At 44.1% G+C, this 19066-nt stretch overlaps 1 protein-coding gene across 3 annotated transcripts in view; it reads right to left on the bottom strand.

The window, feature by feature from the left end:
• Nucleotides 1–2711: 2711 nt before the first annotated feature.
• The window catches only part of LOC118025592 (cationic amino acid transporter 3-like), an 84736-nt gene continuing 68381 nt past the window's right edge, over nt 2712–19066 (bottom strand). For 2 of the 3 annotated variants that reach the window (XM_035028108.1, XM_035028107.1), the window contains exon 2: nt 2712–5030. In XM_035028108.1, coding sequence (XP_034883999.1) covers nt 3056–4843 — 1788 coding nt within the window. In that variant the 5' untranslated portion in view covers nt 4844–5030 and the 3' untranslated portion in view covers nt 2712–3055. Of the gene's footprint in view, nt 5031–9607; nt 9812–19066 lie in introns of all 3 variants that reach the window. The other variant, XM_035028106.1, reaches the window with a different exon arrangement.

Raw genomic sequence — 19066 nt, 5'->3', positions numbered from 1 at the left:
GAGACATTCAACTCCTCTTACCACCCTTGCTTCTGTCAGTGGTCATTGCATTTTTATGAAATTAGTTCCACAAATTACCAGTTTCTCACAATCTCCACTCTAGATTCTTTAATAAGTATAATTTTTAATTCTCCTCTTTCTGGGGTGGCTCAAATACAGAGTCCCACTTAGAAGGGAAGAAGTAAATAAAATGGCTTCTCTTAGTACCTTCCATGAGGGCGTTCTAGGAGAGGGGAAGTGGTTATGTGGGTGGTGTACATATAACTGCAGCTGTGTATTAGGTTGGAGGGTAGAAAACAGGAGGGGATTTCCTTGCAGCTGCTGTTTCTCTTTCTCTGCAAACCTCTTCTGATCACAGCAGATGTATAGGGCTCCACAGCAGCCCAGCATCTTAGCCATGAACTTCCCAGAAGGAAACTCATTAAGGTTTCCTTGAGAGGTGCTGAAAAATAAATACCTGGGTTTGGTACAAACACACCAAGCATGGCCAGGGGTGGAAGGCATCTGGTTCCTTAGTGCTGACTGAACTCCTTCAGGATTTGTCTACACGCACATGCATACACACACACACACACACACACACCATACCCAGTAAGTCTAAAAAATATGCCCATGTTTGTAGACATACCGAGAGAAAAATACCTCACTCCTTGATGCATATTTCCACTCAAATTCAAACACATATAGCCATATAGTAGACACACACACATGACTTTCAATGAGGTTCTATGACACAAGATAAATACATGGAGAGAGGAAGGACCTGTAAACCTAAAACTCTATTTGAGTCCTATGTCTAATATAATGTCCTAAATCCACAGATTTAGAATTGATAGATTTCAGTGCTCTAATAAGATTGTGTTTTTTCTTCTGTCATTCATCATCCCCATGCCTCACCACCTTACATACACCACACATCCATCCCAGCCTCTCATTTAAGAAGTTGACTAGAGGATTCTTAGGATAACAAAGATTTTGAGAGTTCATTGTGTACATTTCCCTGTTTCTGTGCAGAAGCCCATCTGAGACATTCCACACCCAAGTGAGACAGCCATGCGCTCGGCCAGAGAGCCTGCGCCCTCCCATCTCCCCTGGTCACGCTCTAATCTCAGAAAATTCTTCCTCATGTTCAATCTCCATCTGTTTCCCTTTAATACTGGCCTCTATTTATCACCCATTTTTATAGGGGATGAGGCACACAAACCCTCGAAAGCCTGAGAAAATTCTTGCATGCCCACCTGGTAACATCGTTCTAGTGCCTATCAGTCCAGGTCTCTGGAGTTATAGGTCTCATATAGTTTGTTATTAACCCATTAAAAATCATCAAAAGATCTCTTAAAAAGCATTAATTTGGTCCCTACCAGGGTGTAACCCCTTATGTAGACATCTGGTCTCTCCTGAAGCATTTGAAAGATGAAAGTATCCTAATTTCCAGGACAGATAGTTAAGAACTATTTCATCCCCCAACCCCCAGAGCCTCCTCAATTAGTGTCATCACTTTATCACTCATTTGATTAAGGGACAGTATAGCCCTGAGGCGGGGCATGACTAATATGACCTCCCCAGTCCCTTTCAGGCTATCATATGAAGTAGGGGTAACAGAATTTGCAGCAGTCCCCACCCCCCAATGCTTGCACCATGGGAGGCCCTGAGGATCAGGCAGACTTGAGCGAGGGCACCGCAGGCTTTTTCCCACAGTGGGCAGAGTGCTAAACCCTGCCATAGTGACTGGTGAGGGAGGCCTGGGGACAGGAGGGCAGTCAGACCCCACACTTCACCCTCTTCCCCAAATTCAACTTCCCAGCCTAAGCCCCTCCTCTTATGCTCCCAATTCCAAAGTTTCCACACCTTCTGTGGTGCTCATCTGAGGCCAGACACCTATCCTCAATCATCTCAGGCCCGTGCTTCTCAAACCTAAAAGAGCATACAAATCCCTTGGGAGCCTGTTAAAAATGCAGATTCTGATTCAGCACATCTGCACTGGGGCCTGAGATTCTGTATTTCTAAGAAGCTCCCATGTGACATCCTCGCTGCTGGTCCATGGACCACACTTTGAAGAGCAGGACCTACATGACTGTAGCAGTTGCTACAACTGTCTCCCAGGAAGAGTCTATCTGTCTGAGAATCATATCTCATCCCTTCCTGATTCAGGAATCTCACTCCATGGTACAGTACACAATACAAACCTCGCTCATAAATTCCCTTCAAATGTGAAAACACACATCCCTCACAAGAGTCCCATATTTTCATGAATCTACAGTTGTATCTCAACACCAGAAAAACAATCCGATTAAAAGATAGGCAGAGACCTGAATATTTATCTACAGAAGACATACAGATGGCCAAGAGACACATGAAAAAATGTTTAACATCACTAATCATCAGGGAAATACAAATTAAAACTGCAATCAGATATCACTTTATACCTGTCAGGATGGCTAAAATCAAAAAGACATGAAATAGAAGTGTTGGCGAAGATACGGAGAAAAAGGAATCCTCATGCACTGTTGGTGGGAATGTCAACCGCGCATGCATTGTGAAAAACAGTATGGCGATTCCTCAAAAACCTTAAAACAGGACAACCATATGATCCAGTAATTCTGCTACTGTGTATTTTCTTAGGTAATCTCTACAGCCAATGTGGGACTCAAACTCACCAGCCTGATATCAAGAGTCATGCTCTACTGACTGAGCCAGCTAGGCACCTCCTTAACTAGTGGATATTTAACCAAAGAAAAGGAAAATACTTTTTCAATTTTCTTTTAATACTGATTTTGTAAAAGCCAGCGAGCAGCTATAGACACAATTGAAAAGTAGAACGTAAAAAAAAAAGGAAAAAGAGCAAAAAGACACATCCTTCACCATACCTTAAATACAGAGCTCTATTAGTGTTCCCCCAATAATATCTCAAAGGAGACCTAGATTTCCATACACTCAAGAGTACTCCCCATTATTGTGTAGGGGAACCAGACTGCATTCAGGTGTGATGATGTCAAACCAAATATATACAGGCACTGCTGAGTTCAAGGTCTACAGTTTGGGCCCTTAAGCGGGGTTAAGGGCCCAGGCTGTGCCAGAGCCCATACCCGAAGTAGAGAGCAAACCCAATCAGCATCCAGACACCAAATCTCAGCCAGGTTCCAGCTGTCATCTGCATCATAAGGCAAACATTCACAAAGATGCTCAGGAGTGGGAGGAGAGGCACAGCAGGGACCTTAAAGGGAAGGGGAGTGGAGCTCTGTGGCTGCCTCCAGATGACCCCAGTGATCCCAGTGATGAGCACCAGGAGCAGCACAACCACTGTGATCGGCGCTGGGTCTCCAGAGAGCAGACCTGGCCACTGGGCCAGCACCAGGCAGAGAAGAGTCAGCAGCAGAACAAGCAGTGAGGAGCAAACAACGACAACCCGGCCAGAGAGCGGAGTGGGGGTGGGGCTGCCTGGAAAGAATAGTCCCTGTAGAGTCAGCTTCTCTGCTGCAGATCCATCCTCCTCCTGCACCTGCGCCTCATTTCCCCCATTCTCCTCCTGCACCTGTGCTTCGTTTTCTTCATTCGTCCACTCAGGCTGATACCTGACGATGAGAACACAAAAAGCTACCAGGGAATAAGATGTCAGCGTCACAATAGACCTGAGGTCCAAGAGATCAGCGAATCCAAAAAATAATAGCATGACTGAAACAATACAAATGAATTCAAAGAACAAAATGCAGGTGTGTATGCAGGCACATTTCTTGGCAAGCACAGGGAACAGGACGCCATCCAGTGCCATCATGTCTATCACCCACCGTATGGGGAGGAGAAAGCTCTGATAGATGCTGACAAAAATACAACAGAAAGTTGCAAAAGCTACAACATAATAGGCAGGGGCCCAGCCAATATGGAGAAATACCTCAGGCAAGGTAGTAAGCTGGTAGTAAGGCACCATGAGTGTAACTGCCACAGAGACACCAAAATATACCAAAAAGCAGATGAGCAGTGAAATCACAATGCTCTTGGGGATGGAACGCTTGGGAGTCTGGGTTTCCTCAACTCTGGTAACAATACTGTCGAAGCCTATAAAAGCATAGAAACAGGTAGCTACTCCACGGAGAATCCCCTCAAAGCCAAAAGGCATGAATCCACCAGAGCCCAGAGGGCCCAAACTAAAGGTGTCATTGACTTCAGCCTGCATGTAGTCCTCTTCTGTGAGGTTCCAGTTGTGCAGGTCCCCCTTCATGAAGCCAGAGATGATGACAAAACTGACAACCAAAAATTTTACCAATGTAAACAGTTTGAAAACTCTGAAGAACCCATGATAAAACAGACTTAGAATTTCTATGAGCCAAAACAGAAGGTTCATAGCCAAGTAGCCTAGACAGTCTATGAAGACTTGGGGAACATGCTGTGAGATGCTCTCATGCAGGGTGGCATAGAACCAGTTCCCAATCAGGTTGTCAAAAGTTAAGATCCAGGCCTTCATCACAATAACTGCATCAGCAACAAGGGAGAGGATAAGGTTCCAGCCAGTGATGAAAGCCCAGAGTTCACCCATAGTGACATAGGTGTAGAGATACGCAGAGCCAGAATGGGGAAGCCAGGCACCAAACTCTGCATAGCACAGCCCAGCCAACAACGATGTTAGGCCCGCCACCAAAATGCTGATCACAATGGATGGTCCTGCTTGATTACTGGCCACCTCAGTAGCCAGGACAAACACACTAACACCCACTGTGTGGCCCACACCAAGGGCCACTAAGTCCAGAGTGCTCAGTTTTATGCCAGATTTAAACTCATTCACTTTTTTCTCCAGCGGACGTCTGCGTACCAGCTTTCGACCAAATCTGCAAAGTGCCTGATGTAGCATTCTAGCTGGAACTGAGAAGATTCTAAGGATCAGAGAGCTGTAGCAAGCCCAGGGAGCCAAGAGTGTTGGATCTGGTTCAGTGAGGCTGAGTTAAGCCAGGTTGGGTTGGGGCTGCCGAGGTCCAATGCTCAGGCTTCAGAGCTGCTGCTTCATTTTTCATCTGGTAAATGCTATCCTTCCAGAATGCCTAGAGAAAAAATAAATATTTACTGAACAATGTGTTCAACCAACCAACCAAAACTCAAAAGTCACATTAACTTGTTGCAGCCAAAGTGTCATAGAAACTGACACCAAAAGACACCATAGAAAAATCAATCCTGCTTCCCCCCCGCCAAAAAAAGGGTACCAAATACCTCCCAACATTCAATTTTTTCTTTTAATTTTATTTTTCAGTAGGCTCAATGCCCAGCAAGGAGCCCAACACGGGGCCGTAACTCACAACCCTAATATGAAGACCTGAGCCGATATCAAGAGTTGACTCTCAACTGACTGAGCCACCCAGGCACCCCAACATTCCCTTTTTTCCATACAACGTGACATAATCCCTTTTGTATTCATAAGTCATATAGCTTCATGTACCAATTAGATGGTTAGACACAACATGATATGAATGTATTGTGCAAGAATTCACAGGTAGGATGTGTGTGCAGTGCTTGACCGTGAGTTTTGACACATTCATTCATGGACTAGAGGGCTTCGTTGCAATTAGAGACCCATTTTTTAATATATCATCAGAGTTTAAAATACAAATATTGGTCTCTCAGTCTTGAAACTCTTAGCCCCCAAATCTGCTACCCAAGGTCAGATGGCAATTTGGTCCCCTTTTTCCTCAGTCTGCATCATCCATTCAGCTGGGCAGATAACCAAGAATGTACAGTCCACCCCTTCCCTTTCCCCACCTAGGCCCACAGGTGCGCTGTGAACAGAGAGGAGGGAGAAAGGGGCAGGACCTTCATAACCACCTGCAAGAAGGAGAGGACCAGGCTGTCTGGGAAGGAAACACTAGAGAAATGGGGGCAGCGGCCAACCCAGGGTCCATGACTGAGAAGGGAGAGGAGCCAGAAAAGCTATTTTGTGAATTTTGACATTCAGTACACCTCACCCAAAGCAACCAGGTAAAAATTCACTAACTTTTTTTATGAAAGTGTGATGGGTATGAAGAGAAAGTGTGATGGGTAGGGAGAAAAGAAATGAGTCACCTAGCTCAGTAGTTCACAACCAAGACAATTCCTTCTGTCCCCTCCCTCTCTGGGTTCCAGGAGAGGAGGTGAGCGCACTTCTGCAGACAGTCTCCTCACTGGCCACGCTGTGCTCTCTACACACCTTGAGCCATCTGGGACGTCAGCTGCCAGGGCCTGGAGAATCTGCCCTGCTCTGTGAGCCTGTATTAAAACACTCACTTGTGACCCCCCTATGAATTTTTCACAAGGAGTTATTTTTAACTCAAACTGCTGCTGAATGTTTTCTTAATGAAAGAATCCTGCATGCAGTTCCATCTTCCCCCTTCTCCCTGCTGCTATTCAAATGGCTCCCTCCACAAGGGGAACAAGGCTTTGGATGAACAATTCACAGTAATGCCCAGAAATGAGAAGTGGACAACAGAGAGAACAAAGTCATGCAGCCCCCACTCTCCTTCCTACTCAGCCTTTGGTTTTGAGAAAATTTTAGGAAATGCTGTCAGAGGTTTTTAAAGACAGAAAGATCAAGTCAAAATTGGAAAGTCTACTCTATAGATGATCAAAAGGAACCATTGGGTTATGGGCCAGACCTTCTGTCTATAAATCCATCTAGATTCCTTATTTGCCACTCACCAGTTCCAATGTTACGATTTACCAACAAGCACACAAGATAAGGAGGGTGAATTCTTAACTTATGGAATCTTTCTACGCTATTTGAGGTGTCCCCGACCCATGACCAGGCTTCAAACCCTTCCGTGGTTCCACACTGCCCTTCCTTCATAGACCTTCCTTCCTTCCTTCATAATCTGACCTGTGCTTATTCCTCCAGCCTCATCCCCTGCCCAGTTCCTGCTCCAGCTAAGAAATTCAACATTCACCCTGTTCCCCTGCCTCTACTGCCCCCTTGGCCCCTTCACTTAGCTACCCCCACTTCTCATTCAGTTCCCAGCTCCGCAGTTGCTTTCCCAGGAAGCCTCCCCTGACCCTTATGTTGCCCTTCCCATGTGCTCTCCTAGCACCCGGCTTCCGCCATGTGCCACTGATCCTAATGTATCCAAATTCCAGGTCAGCTGCCTGTCTCCTCCATTAGCCTGTGAGTTAGGTGCTCAATAAATATTTGTTGAACAAATGACCATGCTGAGAAGAGAAACCTGAAAGAGGCCATAATCCAGAATTCCTATCTACTGGTCATGGAGATAGATAGATACTTTGTAGCCAAGCAACCTTTATAAACCTGGCTCAGGTAAAGGCATACGTGGTATTACCTTCCTTGTGGAAGGAGAGCAAAATGGATAGTGGGAAGGGGAAACCAACTGTGATAAAACCTTGACCATACATCATTCATGGCAGGTAAAAACCACACATAAGTGATAAGAATTGTTTGCCTTTGAGGACACTTGTTTAAAAATACAGGCAATGAACCACCCACGCCCAGTTCGAGAATCCCTACTTTTTTGAAGGCATCGTGCTCAAGCCCTATAATCCAGGTGGGATGTCCTAAGGCGGAGGTTCTCACTTCAGGGGACAGAGGGAGGCATAATGAAGACACCTGGGGACATTTTCAAACTTCAGATCCTCTCCCTCTGGAGATTCTTGTCCACTAGCCCTGTACTTCCCATGATTGTTCTAAACCATCCTAACTGACAAGAAATTGTCCTCAAGTTCAAGGGGAAGAGAATCTAAAAGCTTCCTTCACAGGAAGACAGTACAGTTTACTAGTTAGGAGTAAGGCTCTGCAGGTAGACTGTTCAGGTTCAAATCGCACCTCAACCTCCCACCTGGTGACTCTGGACAAATTAGTTCACCTCTTGGGGCTTTAGTTGTCACAACAGTCAAATGGGAGTAAAAGTAGATACCTCACAGGGCAGCTATGAGGAGTAAGGGAAATGATGTCTGTACAGCACTTAGCTCAAAGCGTAGCAAACAATATGGATTTAATATTATCTACCTAGTACTTAATATTGAAATCACTGAAAATCAATCAGTCTTTATAAATGTGCAGGCTCAAAATCATCCATTAAAACTCGAGCTTGTTAGCCAACTCTCATGAGACAATGAAAACAGTTTTATTCCATATGATTCACCTTGAAATGCTAAGGACTCTAATTAGACACTCTCATCCATGCTGGTGCTAACACATGAGGGGGTCCTAGGCTTACTGTGTTAGACCAGGCATCGAGAAATGCAAGGCTCAATATAATAATAATAATAATTATTATTATTATTATTATTATTATTATTATTATCATTATTATTATTATCTTTGTCTACAGATGCCCCATCTGGAACAGGCAGTGCTGGGTACTCTAGAGATAAGATCAATGAACACTATGTCAGCAATTCTGGATGTGAGCCTTGGCCCTTCCTTGTGACTACATGAACTTGGGTAATTTGCTTAATCTCTCTAAGCCTCAGTCTCTTCTTCCACTGGGAACCTTACTTGACCTCCCTCACTGGGTCAACACGAGAATTCAATGAGAAGAGACAAACTATCACACACTGCTGGTGGGAGCGTCACTGGGGACCACCCTGAAGCGCAATCTTTGTGGAATTAAGAATGCACACACAGGGGCGCCTGGGTGGCTCAGTCGTTAGGCATCTGCCTTCGGCTCGGGTCATGATCCCGGGGTCCTGGGATCGAGCCCCGCATCGGGCTCCCTGCTCCGCGGGAAGCCTGCTTCTCCCTCTACCATTCCCCCTGCTTGTGTTCCCTTTCTCACTGTGTCTCTCTCTCTGTCAAATAAAGAAATAAGAAAAAAAAAAAAAAAAAAGAATGCACACACAATTGGGCACTGTAGTTGTTGAATGGGTGAATGTATCGAAAACCAATGTAGAACATGGACTGGAAGAACATTTGTTAAATATACTGAAGTAAGTGCCTCCAGTGAGGAGGGGAAATGAGAATAGAGATAAGGATGAAAGGGGAAAATAAAATGCATTGAAAAGGGGCCTGGGAGGTGAACCATGAGAGACTATGGACTCTGAGAAACAAACTGAGGGTTCTGGGGGGGGGGGATGGGTTAGCCTGGTGATGGGTATTAAAGAGGGCACGTTCTGCATGGAGCACTGGGTATTATAGGCAAACAATGAATCATGGAACACTACATCAAAAACTAATGATGTAATGTATGGTGATTAACATAACGTGATAAAAAAAAAAAAAAAGAAAGAAAAAGAAAAGGGGCCTGACAGAAAGCAATGGGGCAAACACACCATGACTGAGGGAGGGACTGACTCCACTCTGTGCACTGCAGGTTCAACACAGGATTGCAGGAGATAATGTTGTGAGAGCACCTGGTACAGAGCCTGATAAATGACAAGGTCTCAGTAGATTTAAGTTGAAGGGGAACCGGAAACCTGTAATCACCAGGATATGGAGAATACAAAGAAAGAACCTACTAGTTCCCTCTGAACCCATTTCCCTTTTCCCAATTCTTCTCCAGCCCCTTCAACTTTCCTGGAGGCTCCTGCAGTTGGCACTAAGGATGCTTCTGCCACGTTTCTCTCTCTGGGGAACCACCCCAGCAACCACCTCTCAACAAAGACACAACAGTGGTTCTTCATATTTGTTGAGTCACAGACCCACCTGAGGTTGGTCACCTCAAAAAAAAAAATGTCATACACTCTTCTGAAGTCCATCTATGGACGCTGAGCAGGAATTCCAGAGGAGGACCATCTGAACGGCAGTGTGGGATAAGGGTTGCATGATAATTTCTGTTTTCCTCAACTGTGTTGTGCAGGGTGGTCCTTGTGCTCTTTCCACTTTTACCGAAGATGAGGGACAGTGGGCCTACAGACAAAGTAAGAAAATACCAGAGATGCAACCCAAAAACAAAACATCTGGGAATTAAATAATCATGTTTTATGACTCCACAGGAGCAGGCAGAACAAACAAATGAACATCAACCAAACATATAGAAGAGAAAGCAAATCCATGATTGGGAATCCTGAGAGAGCTTACCAGAAATCCAGCCTATAACAAAAAAGAGAACATTGTCCTCAAACACCATGTCCCGAAATGCCCTTCTTCTGTGCAATAATCTGCAATTATTCCAATGGTTTATATTCAGCAGACTCTCTGACCCAGCTGTCAAAGCCCCGCCCTAATTCTCCCCTACCCTCAGATACAACACCTCCTTCCCAACTCAGCTCTTCATATCCTGACTTACCCTTTCTGGGATGAGTCTTTGGCCTGGGTAAGTTACCTGTCCTGCCAGGGATGCCCTCCTCACTCCTGTGCAGTCTTGACCCTCTAGCTCTTCTCAGCCCTATTCTACAACCTTTCCCCCCGCCGCATCTAGGAAGCCTTTCCTAAGCCATCCTGACTGATCCCCATCTCCAACCTTCCTCCCCTTCCCACCAGCACTCACAGCCTGTCCTGATGGTCAGCTGAAACTAATTTTCCCTTTCTATCTGGTGGTGTCTTGGGTGTGTCACTTAAATTCCTTTATAGTCTAAAAGCTTCTGGAAGGCTGGGCCAGGATCTATATGCCTCCTCATTCTGGATTCCACACTTCCTTTTTTTTTTTTAATATTTTATTTATTTATTCGCCAGAGGGGGAGAGAGAGCACGCACACAAGCAGGGGGGAGCGGCAGGCAGAGGGAGAAGCAGGCTCCCCACTGAGCAAGGAGCCCGATGTGGGTGGGACTCAATCCCAGGACCCTGGGATCATGACCTGAGCCGAAGGCAGACGCTTAACCGAGACTGAGCCACCCAGGCGTCCCTGGATTCCACACTTCCATCTCCAACCCTCACTACACAGGACAAGGATCTGCTCATAATTGTAGCAAGCAACCAAAAGAGGCATTTAGGACAGAGAAAATGAATATATAGCTGTATTGATTAGCTACTATATCTTGAGATTCCTAGAAGAAGGGTTTTTTTGTTTTGCTTTTTGGAATGAGAATGAACTATTGGGACTTCATCAAGTTAAAAAGTTTCTGCACGGCAAAGGAAACAATCAACAAAACTAAAAGACATAGGTCGCCTGGGTGGCTTAGTTGGTTAAGTGGCTGCCTTCCGCTCTGGTCATGATTTCAACATCCTGGGATCAAGTCCTGCATCAGTCTCCCTGCTCAGTGGAGAGTCTGTTTCTCCCTCTGCCCCTCCCTGCCCAACTTGTGTGCTCCCCCCCCAATCTCTCAAATAAATGAATAAAGACTTAAAAAAAAAACAAAAAAACTAAAAGACAATCTACGGAGGGGCGCCTGGGTGGCTCAGTTGGTTAAACTGCTGCCTTCAGCTCAGGTCATGACTCCAGAGTCCTGGAATCGAGCCCCGCATCGGGCTCCCTGCTCATGCAGGAAGCCTGCTTCTCCCTCTGCCTGCCGCTCCCCCTGCTTGTGCTCTTTCTCTCTCTCTCGTTAATCTATCTCTCTGTGTCAACTAAATAAATAAAATCTTTATTAAAAAAATAAATAAATAAAAGACAATCTACGGAATGGGAGAAGATATTTACAAAGGACATATCTGATATCTGGGTTAGTATTGGCTAAAAGACACATGAAATGATGCTCAACATCACTCATCATCAGTGAATTACAAATCAAAACCACGATCAGATACCACCTCACACCTGTCAGAATGGCTAAAATTAACTACACAGAAAACAACCGGTGTTGCCTAGGATGTGGAGAAAGGGGAACCCTCTTGCACTGTCGGTGTGAATGCAAACTGGTGCAACCACTCTGGAGAACAGTATGGAGGTTCCTCAAAAAGTTAACAATAGAACTACCCTTCTATCCAGCAATTGTACTACTAGATATTTACCAAAGGATAAAAAAATACTGATTCGAAGGGGAACATGCACCCTGATGTTTATAGCAGTATTATCAACAATAGCCAAATTATGGAAAGAGTCCAAATGTCCATCAACTGAAAAATGGATTAAGAAGATGTGTGTATATATATACACAATGGAATATTACTCCAACATCAAAAAGAATGGAATCTTGCCATTTGCAACAATGTGGATGGAACTAGAGCGTATTATGCTAAGGGAAATAAGTCAGTCAGAGAAAGACAAATACTGGGGCACTTGGATGGCTCAGTCGTTAAGCGTCTGCCTTCGGCTCAGGTCATGAATCCAGGGTCCCGGGATCGAGCCCCGCATGGGGCTCCCTGCTCCGCGGGGGTCTGCTTCTCCCTCCCTTATACTTATAAGATATAAGTAACCCAAGGAAAGACAAATACTTTATGTGATTTCACTCATATGTGGGATTTAACAAACAAAACAGATGAACATAGGGGAAGGGAAGGAAAAATAAAATAAGATGAAAACAGAGCGGCAAACTGTAAGACTTTTTTTTTTTTTAAGATTTTATTTATTTATTTGACAGAGAGAGAGATAGTGAGAGAGGGAACACAAGCAGGGGGAGTGGGAGAGGGAGAAGCAGGCCTCCCGCAGAGCAGGGAGCCCGATGAGGGGCTCGATCCCGGGACCCTGGGATCATGACCTGAGCTGAAGGCAGACGCTTAATGACTGAGCCACCCAGGCGCCCCACCATAAGAGACTCTTAATAGTAGAGAACAAACTGAAGGTTGCTGGAGGGAGGTGGGTGGGGGATGGGCTAAAGGGATGATGGGTTTTAAGGAGGGCTCTTGTGATGAGCCCTGGGTGTTAGATATAAGTGATGAATCACTAAATTCTACACCTGAAACCAATTTTACCATATGTGTTAACTAACTAGAATTTAAATAAGAACTTGAAATAAAAAAAATGATCAGTCTACAAAACAGGTTTCCACAGAACGCTGACTTTCTATAAAACAATTGACCTGTGCTGTTCAAAACTGTCAATGTCAGGAATGGCAGGCTGAGGAACTGTTGTGGATTAAAGGAGAATAAAGAGAAATGACAGAGATGCAATGCAGAGCCCTGGATTGCACCTGGATCAGGGAGAAAAATTTTAGGATAAAAAATAAGGGAATTAGTAAACTTTGAATCAGACCATATTTCATACACACACACACACACACACACACATACATTGGAGAGAGCAAGTAACTGTGCCAAAATAGTAACAACTGCTCAATCTCATTGAAAGATAAAGGAGTGTTAATACTACTATTCTTAAAACTTTCTGTAGGTTTGATATTTATCAACCTAAAAAGGTAGGAGGAAAACAACAATGTCCCAGTAGTAAAGGTTATGGTTTCTCCTTCCCTAAATGTCCTTTATAAACAAGCTTGCCATCACTTTTGGTTAGAACGAAATTCCACCCAGAATGATCTAGCCCCAAATCAGGAACATTAGATCAGAGGAGTGGGTGGGAAGATAGAACTCCTTTGTCTTTGATTTACAACCAAAACTGTCAGCAAGAAAACTGCCTGGAAAGAAACCACGTTGGCTCATGTTAGTATGGTTATAACAACTCCATATTTTTATTGTCATTTTGTGGGACTACCACAAACTAATACACCAGGGCCCTAGGCCTGAACTCTAAGAGGTGAACAGGTGCAAAGCCTGGAGGCAGAGAAAAATGGTTTCTGGCAAATAGGGGTACCATATATATGTGCAAGACTTAGGGCTACATGGACAGAGGGGTGAAAAAGAATTTGATGAGCCGCAAGTAATGCACAGATGTTATTTCATTAACCTGCATAACAACCCAAGGACGTAAGTATTATTCCACTTTACAGACTGAGAGCTTAGACAACTGCCCCAAGCTCATAGCCAGTACAAAGAAAAGCTGGAATTTCAAGCTGGTTCTTTGTTTCTTCAAAGACCATGTTCTTTCTCCTGCAGCACCCTATCTCCACAAAGAGTTAAGACTATAGGGCATGGCTAATAAAGGACTATTTGAACCAGTTCTCATATTTGTGCCTAGGTCACTTTCTGCCGATGTCATCCATTTCCTCCCAAATAGACACTGATGGGCCAAAGCTAGAAGTACTGCGATCATTAAATCGGAGAGCTCTATCTAAACTGTTTCCTGCTAGAATCCAAACCTAATCTTGGGCCTAAATGTCTCCGGACCATCTGTTTAGATGCCAAGAAAGATTCCAAAGCATCCCTGTACCTATTCCAATAGTTCTCAGATATGATTTTACATGTAATTGTAATTCCTGCCCACAACTTTAGCCCATTTCCTTTTGCTTGGCTTTTAGTGTAAATACAGCATAAAAGATCTCTAGCACCAAAAAGAAGAATGAAAACCCATGTTCAGTGCATTTAAGGAGTGCTAGACTAAAAAATGAAACCTTGATTCTCACTGTGTAAAAAAAGATGGGGATGGGGAGCAGGCATTTTCTAAAATGGGAGCCCAATGGCAGGAAGATGGTTGCAATCTCCCTGACAATGTGGATGCCTCCAGGTTTGGTCTTCCCAAACCTCAGCCATCATCCAAGGCTTCCAGTATATACTATATACCAAGGCTGCCTGTATATACTATTAGGAAACATCTGTCACAAAGGACAGCCCCAACTGGGACAAAGGGGGGTAGGAAGGCAGATAGATGGTGCCAGCTTAATGAGGATAGTTCAACAAAACTTTTTTTAAAAAAGATTTTTTATGTATTTATTTGACAGAGAGAAAGTGAGAGAGCACAAGCAGGGGGAGGGGGGAGAGGCAGAGGGAGAAGCAGACTCTCCACTGAACAGGGATCTTGAGGTGGGGCTGGATCCTAGGACCCTGAGATCATGACCCGAGCTGAAGGCAGACGCTTAACCAACTGAGCCATCCAGGCACCCCAACAAAACATCTTTTTAAGCCTTCTAATTCCCTTGGCCTTTTGCTCCCTAGACTTGGAATGTTTGCCAGAGAATGGCAATGTCCTCTATATCCTTAACCCAGAAAAACCAGTACCAGAATAATGTCAGCTCGCCAGCCATCCAAAATATGATTAACTCCCTTCCAGAGCTAAAATGCCAGAGTGTGGGGCGCCTGGGTGGCTCAGTTGATTAAAATGCCAGAGTGATGCTGGTAATAGGACTTCAGCTATGTAAGACTGATCATTCTAGCTTGGTTATTGTTGACAACCAGAGACCTGGCCTAGTAGAATATAAAAAAAAAAAAAATGGGCATTGGTGTTTCCCAAGGTGACCCTCGTCTGTGACTAGCTCAGAGCTTGCGGCACCTAGAGCATTGTTAATATTTATTAATCACCCATGGATATAAGCACAAAGGCCAGTGGACATCAGACATCAGTACAGACCTCTCGGTCTGTTTTAGATCTCTTCATTATTATTTTTTTTAAGTAGGCTCCATGCCTAGCATGGAGCCCAACGTGGGGCTTGAACTTACCACCCTGAGATCAAGACGTGAGCTGAGATCAAGTGTTGGGACACTTAAACCGACTGAGCCACCAAGGCACCCCTCCTTATTTTTTTAAAGTTATTAATGAATATGGACATGAGATAAGGAATAATGGGTATTCTGAACATGCTTCCTATTACTATAGGAAGATCAACAGAGAAGATAAAGGATTGCCTTTACGTTTTAATTTCAAATGGAAAAAAAAACAAATATGTTCAGAAAAAAAGGGATTGACAAAGCTGCCTCTAAGGTTCCTGACTTTATTCAGGGAAATTGCATATAAATTTGGAACAAATCTAAGAAACTACAACTGAACTCATTGATATCAGATATTTGTGGTTTGCCAACCTAGCCCTAAATTCAATTCAACTGACATGAAATCACTTAGACACTTAGCACTGTGTCCACACTAGACCTCTATCTAGTAGGTTCCTACAGTTTACAAACACTGCATATCCACAGTCAGCCTTCCTGGTCCACCCTCTCGGTCCATAAATTGGTAACTCGGAACAATGAGATCCTCTCAGCTCTCACTTAGATTCACCCAACAGCCATATGAGAGTGCTGACCTTCCTTGAAGCAGGATAAAGCCCTAAATCACATTCTTCCTGACTACTACACTGCCCCAGATAACTGAAGTGTGAGTGCTCTCTACCTTCCTTCTGGAAAATGACACTTTCCTCAAGTCTTAAAAAGAACCACACACAAACCCCCCCCCACCGCCCAATACACACACACTCCCAACCAACCTGCAGTTTCCTGCTCTCTATTCAGTCAAAATCTCTAAGATTATATTTCTGTCTTTCTTTTCACTGTTCTTCTACCACTTACGCCTACCATTAACCTTTTCCATGGCTCCTGCTTCAACAGGACAAATCTTTACCCACACATGCACATCTTGCTGGCATTAACATCAGCCCTCAAACGGACTGAACCTCTCTGCCTAGAACACACTCTTTCCAAACCCTGTTCAACAGGACCCTCCTTCCCCCAAGCTTTCTCGAGAGAGAAATATCTGATCTCTCTAGTATGCTCTCCTTGTCCCCTGCTCTCCCCCTCATTAATGTTCAGAGGCATAACTCAGGGCCTAGAACTTTGCACTGGGAGCAATCGCAGTTAGGGAAGAAGGCAGGAGTAGTAGGTGATGAGGTGGAGTCCAGGAGCAGAGCTTCTGCCTGATGACACTTTCAGCTTGCCTTTCCTTCCCCATCTGAAGCCTGAGGTACAGAGTTAACTGGCCACAGCCAAGGAAGTACCCCCAAGCTTTATAGCCCAGTTTGGCGATGTCAGAGATCTGGCACAAGAACTGAGGTCCATGTCTCTTTCACCACATCAAAGTGAAAGTACAAGGGAAGTAACCCAAGTCAGTTCAGACAAAGTGCATTATCTGTGACATTTATGATTTGCTCCATTATCATCCCCTTGATGTGTGACAACTGAAAAGACAACACAGAGTTTTATTACTTTCACTGCTTTACTTTATTTGGAGAAATGCCGTTATACAGTAAGCTCCCAGAAGGAAAAAAAATTCTCTATTTGCTACCATTTTTCCTTACCATCTTCAGATTCCCACACAGATGGGTTCAGTATACTTTGGGTTGGGTCTAAAGTGAGAAATTGGATGGCCCCTCAAGTAGGAACCACGAAAAGTTTCTAAGTGAGAAAGACTGGATTCAATCTATGAAAGTTCAGATTTCAACTAAGTATAAATGAATACAAAGGCAAATTCTAAATAGAAAATTCAGGCACCACACTGATTCTTTGTGCAAAAGAACTCATCCAAAAGCAACATTTTATTTCCCCTAAATTATCAACACCACCACTATTACGCCCGAATCATCACGCACTCAGTTACACACAGTGCAAGACAATGGTGGCAAACAGAGAATTCCCCTCTCTGGGAACTTACAATTAAGGGCATTTTATGAACACCTGCCTACCTGCCAAAATAAATAAAGGTACATGAACTATGAACCAAGAAGGGTATTCCTCAATCAGAAATGAACAGTCAAGGCAAAGGCATGTCAAGATCCCAGATGGCTTCCTAGTTGATGGAAGATAAGAGTAGGAAGGACCCCATTTTCCAGTGTTGGCAAGACTGAGTGAGAATCTTCTATGCACTGTGGGTCAGCCTGAGAAGTCTGCATGGAAGAGGTGTAAATACCCCATCTTGACATTGTGTATAAATGTTTCCCAGGAAAACATCAGTTCAAGCTACATCTTCAGCTTGAGCCATGATCCAATAAATAGAGCCTCTTTTAGGCCGTCCTTCCCTGCCCTACCACCAAGAACACAAACTCCAACACACCTTGAACTAATAAATACAGTTTGCCCAGCTAGACAGATCCAGGTAAATATATGCTACAGATATTGATACAGATGTAGATACTAAGATATAATATTAATAATAATTAACAGCAATAATTCTCAGTCTTGGTCTGTGCAGAAAAGGCCAGTAGAGCAAAACCACTGCCATAGTAATAAATGTGTAACTTCTCTCCTGGGGAAAGAAAAGGGAAGGTCAGATAGTTTCCCTGAAAAGTTGAAAAGAAAGCTGAAGTAACCAAATTCAGCTCATACCAAAGAAAAATAAATATCCTAACTTAGCTCCCAGGAGTCTTCTGAGAACTTCACCAACTGGATCACTTACAGGCATCCTCCCACCTATGATCTTACTTTGTACTGTATTCTGTTTGCATGTTACTTGGAAGAAGCCCTTTGTCTCCCTTTCTAAAATAAAACCTCCTCAAGGTAGAACCTGCTTCATGTTTTCTCAATGAGGATAGAAATCCTAATTCTGCAAGTAAATATTACTAGGTGCAACCAAGACTTGAATTTGAAGGTATGCCTCCCCTCAAAAAACCTGCTCATGAGACCAAGAGGAAACACAGCCACTTCCTCCAACTCACCTACCTACCCTACCACCCCCAGCACTACACCTCCCAAATCCCATCCCAGTCTGGCAGAGGCCGAATTCCAAATCAGTGAAAACCCATCCTGATGCAGACTAACACACACCAGACCAACTGTACGTAGACTGAAATCTACATAAATGGAGACCAAAACTATTTTGCTTCCTTCCCACAATATCTCTGGAGTCCCGGCAACATGCACACCCTACACTAGTAAAATTACACCATTATTTGGGTAAACAAGCAGATAACCAGCGCTTCACTAGAGGTTGTAGAGACTCCATATTATCTAGTATCATCCTGGGATGGTTGTGAACAGGTGCCTTTTCTTAGTCCCTCTGGGATAACTGCAGAGAAGACAGAGTTAAATGCAACCTTCCTCATTCATGAGTCAGATTCTAGCTTTCAAAATTCTTAACATTCCTATCACAACAAAACAAGATGGTCAATTTGACAAATCAGAAAAGCCTGAGCTTCTGCTTCTAGAGGTCTTCAGAAACTAAATGAACTACCAGGAAGAAATCAGAATGAGAATTTCTGAACAGGAATCAGAAAGAGACCTGGGAAAGCCAGAAGGGCATGCAATTAAGGGATTAGAAAGTGATATGATACATTGATGTCAACAGTGAAAATCGATTTTTCTACTTCCCCATACAATTCTCTACTCTCCTTTACTCAACCCTGAATCCTATCAACACAGAACACCTAAGAAAAGTCCTCAGGAGATGGTTGCCTGGGTGGCTCAGTTGGTTTAGCATCTAACTCTTGGTTTGGGCTAAGGTCACGTTCTCAGGGTCATGGGATGGAGCCCTGTGTCAGGCCCCACCTGGGCATAGAGACTGCTTAAGATCCTCTCTCCCCCCCCCCCCCCCCCCC

Source organism: Mirounga leonina, unplaced genomic scaffold (assembly GCF_011800145.1).
Source record: "Mirounga leonina isolate KUSES-001 unplaced genomic scaffold, KU_Mleo_1.0 Mir_201, whole genome shotgun sequence".
In the NCBI taxonomy this organism is placed as follows: domain Eukaryota; kingdom Metazoa; phylum Chordata; class Mammalia; order Carnivora; family Phocidae; genus Mirounga; species Mirounga leonina.
Note: the sequence above shows the minus strand (reverse complement) of the source record. Positions and strands in the feature narration are given on the sequence as shown.